This window comes from Lygodium microphyllum, chromosome 6 (genome assembly GCF_053477565.2).
Source record: "Lygodium microphyllum isolate KBCC chromosome 6, Lygodium_microphyllum_v1.1.10, whole genome shotgun sequence".
Taxonomy (NCBI): Eukaryota; Viridiplantae; Streptophyta; class Polypodiopsida; order Schizaeales; family Lygodiaceae; genus Lygodium; species Lygodium microphyllum.
Genome location: NC_141140.1, coordinates 171,311,962 through 171,321,852, shown reverse-complemented (window position 1 = coordinate 171,321,852; position 9,891 = coordinate 171,311,962). Strand labels below are relative to the sequence as shown.

Sequence of the window (9,891 nt, the reverse complement as noted above, 5' to 3'; positions counted from 1 at the left end):
CATTCTCCTCACACAAGAAAAAAAAATTGCATTCAAGGGGGATGGCCCTTAATGCTTGTCTCACTCCTTATATAGGATTTCTTAATACACATTGAGCTAGGCTTTTTGAAAAGCCTAAGGCTTTAATCATTCCAAACTCAAAAACCCTCTCATTGCTTTAGATATAAAGCTTTTCTTAAGCTTTATCGTTCTGAACGCACAAATTCACCATCCTTTCGTCGACACCATGCAACATTGACTCATGGAATTTTCATCCTCTCCATCTTTGTTTTCTTCATCTTCCCCATTATCACCATCCTCATTATCAATAATTTTTATATCTTCTACTTGCTCTGATTTCAAAATGACCTTTCTACTATCAGAGATGCCAAATAGGATAAACAGTAAAAATTTTTGGTTCTGTCATTGTGCCTCCTATATCTTTAGAAAATGGTTTCATTCCTGAACCATGCCACATAAAGCAGCAGCTTGACATTCTTGCTAGCTCCTGTTTCAAGCATCCTTGGTAGAAATTCGAACTCAGTACCTTCCACATCCATCTTTAGCACAACAAAGTCATCCTTTGTTTGCTTTCTTGTGTATGCCTCAGCTATTTTTTGTCAAAGCTATTTTGACTTTTCTTTTCCTCTTCCATTCTCTCAAGTTCCATTTGCATCTTGCCCAAGTAAAGGTCAAATATACATTTCCAGAGATTCCATCTCCTTTTGGCATAGCCCTCAACTCCTTTATCTATCTTAGCATTAATCGTGATATTAATAAACCAAGGCGATCTTCTCACAATAAATAGAACATTGCTTGATGCATCCATGATAGAAAAAGTGAATGGCCACCTTCAATGTAGAAATTGATGAAGCAACCAATGGCTTGATTTAATTATATACCCAATCACCATTAATCCTTCTTGAAGGTCCATGATAACATATCGATTTGCTTGTTCAACACTAACCAAAAGATTGGCCCACTCAATATTTTGTGTAACTATCACTTCTTACAAGTAAAGGTGCAATTTTTGCCTCATAATCAAAGCCGTGAAAATGTCAACCAATTTCACCAAGAACTTTTCCATTTCCTTCTTTCAAAGTGAAAGTTCAATCCCAAAAACCAAAGTTCTCTACAACTATTCTCCTTTTTTTCCACTTCTTGGATGATTGCTCTAGTTTTGAGATTCAGCTATCCTTGCATTGTCATCACTTCTTGCTTTTGATTTATGCAATGTGACCTAGTATAAACATGTTATAATGAACATCATACTCAATCATGCATGTCATCGAGAAAAAAATACAAAATTGAATCCATGCAATGCAATCAAACGAGTGATGCTCCACACGAATATATGGATGCACTAGAAAAAAAGTGCCTTGCCTATCTACATGTGCCCATGCGCCATGCAAAATGCAAATACAATTCCTTGATTATTTTTAGATCCTTAACCTCACCTCTCATCACTCAACTACAAGAAATATTTTACTCCGCTTCACCCACCCAAAATCTCACAATCACTCAAGAAAATAATGGTCCTTGTGATTTCGACCAAGTTAAACAACCCATCTCACAACTGACGGCGTCCTTCACGGCCCCCAAACTCACCCAACTACTTTTTCCACTCAACCAAAGATTTCTAACTCACTAATAAGTATCCCAATCTCTCGTGCTCGCAAGAAATAGTGTGTGCACAATAAATTATGCTTTCTTAAGTGCACATGCAACTAAAATTTACTACATATAGCTGAAGCAAGCCTCATGCCATGCTAGTGCTCAACGATGGTACAAAATGTACATCAAACCAACCCATGGCATGATGAGGATACTACTATAAGTTCAAAACACATAACATCAAAGCACAATACCATTGCAAGCTTTGAACCATTGCATCACATCAAGTATGAGGACCAAAGATACCTAACCTCAACCAATGATGCCACAAGAAGACCCCTCTTCAAAGATGAGAATAGCACATCTAAACCCACCAAGACAAATGATTGCTTACAATGTTTCCTCATTATGTTGGATGAGGCATCCTTGGCCCCCTAAGCAACACCTCAACCGTCCTCACCATCAACAAATTTGAGCCACTATTGTCTACCACAAGACACATCCATGAAGATACTTCGAACCCTCCTATGCTAAAGCTACAATTGCAACATCCCATAAGAAAAGTTTTGAGATATCCACTACACAAACATGACAACATCTCATTTTGTGTGTCTATTATTTACCTTCCTCTCTCTCTCTCTCTCCACAAAGAAGAAAGGAAAGAAAAACCATCTTTGTGCACTTTCTGGCATTCATTGGCCTCATGGGAAGTTATATAGCATTAGTCTCAGTTGGGCTGGAGTGCCTGAAGCATCAATTCCCTTCTAAATGTCTGTGTGTACTTGCCATAGATGCCTCAGCAGCATCTAAAGAACTGAGCAACTACAAAAGCATGGAGAAGCTACAAAGGTATGGCAATAGGATTATGGGTTTTATCAGTGAACCACTTGGTAACATAGCACATTTAATCAACCTTCAACCGATAAACACTAATTTAGTGAGTATTTCACCCACTGTCCCATCTGTAAGGAGAGCTGAAAAGAGATTGGGGAAAGCATGTGTTAATTTTGAGCCAAAAGATGAGCCAGAAATAGTATTTCCACAACATATAAAGCATCAAGAAGCACCTTTAATTCAGTCTAGTAGAACATGGTTAAATATGCTCAAGAATCTTTAACCCAATGATAAGCGAGAACCAATAAGGCATTAGATATTAGAAACAGATAAAGTAGGAAAAGCAATCCCTTCAGAGACATGCCTGCCCATACTGAAACAACATACAAGTCGTAGTGTTGAGAATATTGTTTTCCAGTGACCTTGAGTAAGGTCCATGAATGTAACAATGACAGCATGTTTTGCATAACATTTTATATACTTTCCTTGAGCTGCCACTTCTTCCAAAAGCCTCCTTAGGGTACATGCTCAGGACTTCAAAATGCAGGTTGGTTGGGTGAACACCAAACATGTACAAACCATATGCAGCCATCTTGAGGCAGCTATGAACAAAGCTTTGATCAAATCCCATTGTGAATCTAACACTAAAAGAGTACTAACAGAGAGAATGCTGTGTATATCAATCCAGTTGCATATGCAACAAGGCTCCTATGTTCTTCTGCATGTGGTGCTGCTGAAACCAGTAAGTTAGTGCAAGCCCTTGTGCTCCAAATTATTGCAAGACTTGCAATGGCAAAAAGTGTGGGTCCCTTGCGTGGGACAAAGATAGAAAATGCAGAAAAAACCACCATTGGTAGAAGACAATATCCCACCAAGCTTAGGCACCGATACAAGTCCACATTGCCATTTTGTCCCACCAATAGATTGAAAACTGTGTACAGAAACAGTGATGAAACTGCGAGCCATCCCAAAATAACACCAAACTGCACCTTTCCAGCAAGCAACTGGAAAAGCCCAAACAGCAGAAAGAAGAGTACAGGTCCCGACAGGTCTGCATCCTCGTGAAGTTCAGCATTTAGTCGGATGGGATTTAGTACAGATCTTGTCTTTTTCAGAACCTCTGATGTGTTGATGCCTAATTCTTCCAGAAGGGGAGGCTCGTCCTCGAACAAACCTGAGTTTCTGATCACACCTCCAGGTGGTGTGGTAAATGAAGATGAAGCTGAGCTTAAATCAAATGATAGAAATGGCAGATTTGGGCCACCAGTTCCTGCTGTGCCAGCCGGCATGGAAAAGGGTCTCTGGACTGGCTGAAAGGAGGGCTTTCCCTGCTGAGGAACACCAATCCCCACATGTGGTTCAAAAGGCCCTGGCAGGCCCCTCTGTCCGTTCATTGTGCAGGGCAAAGATAAAGCTTGAGATCCAGGAACCGAGAGCTCAAATCCCTACAGAGTTTGACGCAAGTTCTGAGATGGCGAACAAGGAGTCGAAGATCTGATCTACTGATTCGTACTACGGATCTTTGGGAAAAGTGACTAGCCAGAAGTGAAGAAGAACATCACAAGCTGCCCAAGCAGCCAGATCTGAATGAAAGCATATGGAAATTATAAGACAGCAACACAGTAAATCTGATACCATAAAAAGCAACGCTGCAGCAATCAAAAATGATAAGACAGCGAAACAGTAAATGCGGTACCCTAGAAAGCAAGCTGTAACAATCAAACTATCATAAGACAGAGAACACTGTATTAAAACCTGATACCCTAGAAAGAATCCTGTAGCATCAAAAAACACGATAACCTGGAAATGCAGGAGAACACTCCGTTCAACGGGACTGAAACGATGCGCTCTCGCAGCATCTTCCATACAAAAACGAAGGATCACAGCCACTCGAAAGCGGCAGGGGGGCCACAAACATGAGCTGGGCTCGAGTTTGAAACAGTAAAGGAAGCAAGCAAGCAAACGCAGCAACGATCCGTGAACCAACCTTGCAATCGAAGATGGGCAGCTTGAGTCGTTCTGGCAAGAGCTGACACTGAGTTGAGCGTGCGGCGACTCGAACCAGATCACACGCAGCATCGCTCATCGCTCACCCCAGCACCCTTCCCTGCCTTCCTGCATTCCTCTGTGTGTGTGTGTGTGTGTGTGTGTTTGCGTTAATGTCTTTTCTATCGGCAATTTTCTGAAGTTGTGTGTTAGCAGAGAACTTTCCTATATAGCGATCGATACAAGGACCTTCAACCTTGTCGGTTTGGGGAGCAATTGTTGCATGCTACAAAAAATGCTTTGTGTTCATAAGTAGACTAAAAACATGACCCAAAATTTGGTTACCTTTGGGTGCTCTTCTCAAGGGGGATCCTCTTTTAGGGTGCATTGTTGCATGAAATTACAAGTTATGTATGGGAAATACTACACATAGGTTGAAAATTTTGACTTTCCTCCTCCTTTTGAGGATATGGTCAAATGCAGCTCTTCGTTAATCATTAGTTTGGGGGTGTATGAAGATGGGGGAGGGGGGGAGAGGCTTACAAACCTTCACAAGTCTTCGAATCATAGCTTGTCATGAGGTACAGAAATGGCACAGTGGAAAGCCACATAAGATATATCAATAAGGAATCATTTGTACTCATGATATAGAAAGATACAACATTGAGGCACATCTCAGGACTACACACTTGTGATGGCGCACATGTGAGGGTTCACCACTAAAAGCATATCCCAAGTAGGGCTTGAGTGACTACTACTCCCTATCTCGGTGTTTCTAGCTCCAACACCATGGTATAACTACAAAGCCCATACCCTTATAGTCACCCCCCTAGTTAGTGGACTATTGTCCTTAGCAATCTAAGGGGTGTTTCCTTGTTTCATTCCATGGTCTTAACACAACTCATTCTATCAAGTCGGTCAATGTCTACTAGAGTCATAAGCAGAGCCTTAACACAACCTTTTCTATCAAGTTAGTTAGTGTCTACCGCACTATGACTTGGGAGTCTTAACACACCTTTTTCTATCAAGCTGGCCAAGGTCTACCCCATCGAGACTCTGTTCTTTTTATTCTTTTTCATAACCAAGTGTTACGAATCTTCACAGGACTTTGAATAATAACCTATCAATGAGACATGGAAATGGCACATCGAAAAGCCACACAAGATATATCAATAAGGAATCCTTTGTATTCATCATATAGAAAGATACAACATTGAGACACATCTCAGGACTACACCCTCGTGATGTTGCACATGTGAGGATTCACCACCACTGAGCATAGGGAATCATATATAAAAGCACATCCCAAGTAGGGCTTAAGTGACTACTACTCACCATATAGGTGTTTCTAGCTCCAACACCATGGTATAGCTACAAAGCCCATACCCTTATCGAAGGGGGGAATTTGAACAAAGAAGGCAATTTAGAATCTAATAACCTGTAAATGCCACACTAGATGCACACATAATGGGGAATTTATTCACAAATGATGAGCTTTGCAATTGTTGCATGTTGCAAGTTTGCTCATGTTGATGATTGTACTAATCATATGAAAACTTTGATTAAATTTGTCTTATCTCTATGTTTCTCTCTAAAGGAAGATTGATGCTTCCTATGCATCATAAAAATCAATTAAGAATAAGGGGCTTTCAAGAAATAAAACAACGTACATAATAGGAGAGCTCCTAAATAGAGAGCATAGACAGCACTTGTGCAAGAAGGGCAATGGCACATAGGGACCATCCTCACCCTACATGCATACATGGGAAAAGAGGAGAGGATACCAAAAAGATCATCTTGTTGCAACAAAAAACAAATTAAGGCATGTAAATGGAAGTAGAATCCTATGCTTCAGATCTCAAAGATAAGTTGATAGGTCTAGAGGCCATGGATATTGCCTTGGTTGTCACAAACATGCAAAAGCTTAATGTAGAGAAGAATAAACAATTTGCAACTACAAAGAAAAAATTCCACAAGGCATGCATCATGCTACCAATGGATGCAATCTATGCTCAATACTTTGATTTTGCTACTACTCTTGTTGTTTTTTTAATTTCATGGGAAGGGTATCCAAAAAATAGAAATTCAGCAATAGTTTAATGGAAGCTATCAATCACATGTTTCTCTTTGTTATTACAAGTTCATTGGAACCATCCAGTATTGCTAGGACTCAATAAGAAAGAGATTGGGTACTATCATGTTCTATGGGATTCAAGGGAAACTTAATCTACTATCTACTATCATTGGCAACATTCTCCCCCAATGGAGTGCTTCATGGGTTTCATTCCCAAATCTACATGTAGTTCTAGAAACTGAGAGTAGCAACATTGTTGCAATACTATGTAGGTTTTCTATGTGCCCCGAGTACCATCTAACACTAGGGACGAGTAGAGAACTTGCATCCTATAGGAGTGACATGTCAAACCTCTTGACTCTTTGGAGCTTCAAGATAGGAGTGGGTTTGAAATTGTATGTGAAGTTAGGTTTTCACAATCTACAAATGGTTTTTATCATTGCCATGAATCTAGTCAATTGCTAAGAGCTTGCCCCCAAAAAAAGTAGTAAAATGATTAGCAAGAGGAGGCTAGGGTATAGGAAAATACTTAGAAGGGAGACAACCCAACAATGTAGAAGCCCAATAAGGAAAACATTGAGAGTAGCTTGAAGCAACATGAGCCGCTGGTCAAGGAAGAAGAAAGGAGGAATTGGCAAAGGCATGCTAATGGCAAAAGATATGTTGATACAGAGAACATATTGGACATCACTCAAATGCCCACCTCTTGGTTACTTGCCTATGCTGCAAGTACCAAATGTTATAAGGTTGCCAAATGAGAAGAAGTCATAATGGACATTGGGCATTGGTAAGCTTCCTAGTTGAGATACTAGAAGGGTTTTAACCTTGAAGACTAGATGGTCATGGGATAGTCTATGTGGACTTGACCATAGGATCAAGTGGAAAAGAGCTAATGAAGGTAGTGGTATACATTAGGCGATGAGTTATCAATGCACCTTGTCTATGGGATATAAGATTGCTAGGGGGCCAAGAACCCCTATGGCAAGGGTTTAGGGACAAAAGCAAGTGGCCCAACAATATAGGGAATATTGCTTACATATTACATAGACTATTATATGCCATATATGTGGGTAGTGACTCATGATTGATTGGATTGAGCAAGGGATGAAACAAGGTGAACTACCCACATGCATTTATGACTAGTCGACCTCCAGCACTATATTTACAAGGGTAATGTTACCCTCTTGTAAAACATAGCCATTGAGTCCTTGTACCTTCTACAGTTATTGTCCTCCATCCAATATCTATCTAGATCACCATCAAAGCTCATAGCAATACATGTAGGGATAGAGCCTTCAATTATCAATTGTATCAATTTGGTAATAGAGAAGATAGTTTGTTCTCTTTTATCCTTTTATACTTGTGTAGAGAGTTATATTCCATTACATGAAATAATCTTTCAAAACAAAGATCCTAGAGTTGGGAAAAAGAAGACACACCTCAAGAATTTGGCAAGGACATCTCAAGCTTTTACTTTCAAGTGATTTTACCATAATGTGCAAGCCCCCTATTGTGATTGTGATGGACAAAGGCCTCTAAGAAATTAATGGTGGTCAACTAAAACATTAGGAGCCTTACTGCAAAGAAGAAGCAATAGGCATGCATATACTTGATTAAGCAGAAAGAGTGTGTGCAAGGAGTGAGCTTTTTTTGGCAACTTGTTAGTTTTGTTCCACATAGTCTGCTCATTCTACCCTTTGCCTCCACCATTGTTATTGCCATAACCACCATCATATTGTTCTATCCCTCCTCTTTTTTTCCCTCATCGTACTTCTCTCTCTCTCTCTCTCTCTCTCTCTCTCTCTCTCTCTCTCTCTCTCTCTCTCTCTCTCTCTCTCTCTCTCTCTCCTTCTCTCTCTCTCTCTCTCTCTCTCTCTCTCTCTCTCTCTCTCTCTCTCTCCTTCTCATCCATCTCCTCCTTACTAGCTCTCTAGGGTGGCTGACGATTCTTTTCGTATACTAGGACAAGTTTGAGTGTTACTACCAAAGCCCCATTGGTTCTCAAACCACCACAAGGGATGAACCTCCATCACACATTTGATCTCTCATCTAAGTGGCAATCTACACTCTATATAGTTATAAATTGGCTGGGTATAAGCCATGATGGCAAGACGTTAGGGTGAGTACATGCCGACCATGGTGTTGCCTCATGTGGTGAATCTACACCATCCATAGTGTTACTCTTGCAATGAATCTACACTACCATAATGCTACCTCTTGCGGCGAATTTTCAATACATCTTCACATCCTATCTACTTCATTTTTTAGGATATAGTGTTTCAAACACATCCAAAATCAACCATATTTCATCTATAAGCAAAAATAGTTTTAACTAGGCTAAATCCTCTTTAGCAGTTCCACCAATTGCCTTCATTCGGCTAAACTCCAACCAAAAATTTAACAAAAGAATTTCAAATCATATGGTTTAAAAAATAGATCCTCCAATGCTACATCGTTTCGACAATGGATTTTTCTCAAATTAAGATTGAAAGAGTTGTCATAGTCCAATGATCAAAGAATTTCCATAGATATGGTATCATGGATTCAATGGTGGTTAAAGATCTTCAGAAGACATGGCCAATGAGGAGGAACAAAGACAAATTGAGATGGTAGCTAGAATCTCCCAGTCAAAATTTGACAAACAAGAAGTTGGCCGCGCATAGCAAGAGAGGGAGGGTCTAAGTAAGGTTATCCAAGCATCACTAGAGACCTCCATCTGGGAACGAGTCATGACTATGATGGCCCTCAAAAAGGGAGAATCCAACTCTAATAAGCGTAAGGAGAGGGAATATGAAGAACCTATCCCCTTGACCCTCTTTCTCGACATGCAAAGAAAGAGGGACCAGCTACAAGTGCAAGTCTCTAACCCACGGGGGATTCACTAGTAGTAATAAGGAGACGTCACCTGCATGCAAGAAATATATGAAAATACCCCTTATCTACCCCCTATTTATGGGACCTTACCTTATAAGATGTACCTTCCTTCCCTTAAATAAACCCCCTCCCTTATACTCACGTGGTACCATACAATAAACCCTAGTGGACCCCCCAGGCTCTAACCTAGCCAAAGTAAAGCAGCAACATGCCGAATCGTTCTTGTTTAAAGGACTTTGTAGTGTTTAAAACCAACTGGCAACTAAGACAATTAATTAATGGATCTCATAGTGGTCTTAATCCCGATCAACCTCATATCCCAAGAAAAATAGTGATCATAGGTCTAATTTTTGTTGTCAGTAGCAGCGGAAAGTATCTTCTTCATCTTCCTTTTGCTTCTTTAGCATCCTTTGGTGATGTCCTCGATCTTCTTGGCCTTCATAATGCTTTTTGACTTGTGCTCTAGTCTTCTTTGTGAGGTCCTTTTTCTTATTGAGTTTGAGATGGATACAAATAGATACATTGCTGTA

The 9,891-nt window shown here is 40.2% G+C and overlaps 1 protein-coding gene across 1 annotated transcript; it reads right to left on the bottom strand.

The window, feature by feature from the left end:
* Positions 1 to 2,718: 2,718 nt before the first annotated feature.
* LOC148035411 (uncharacterized) lies at positions 2,719 to 4,687 on the bottom strand. Its single transcript, XM_087680409.1, has 2 exons — positions 4,415 to 4,687; positions 2,719 to 4,010 (listed from the first exon to the last, which is right to left on the bottom strand). Exon 2 carries the CDS (start codon positions 3,819 to 3,821, stop codon positions 3,072 to 3,074), a length of 750 nt encoding a protein of 249 aa, XP_087536535.1. The 5' UTR covers positions 3,822 to 4,010; positions 4,415 to 4,687; the 3' UTR covers positions 2,719 to 3,071.
* Between the last annotated feature and the right edge of the window lie 5,204 nt (positions 4,688 to 9,891).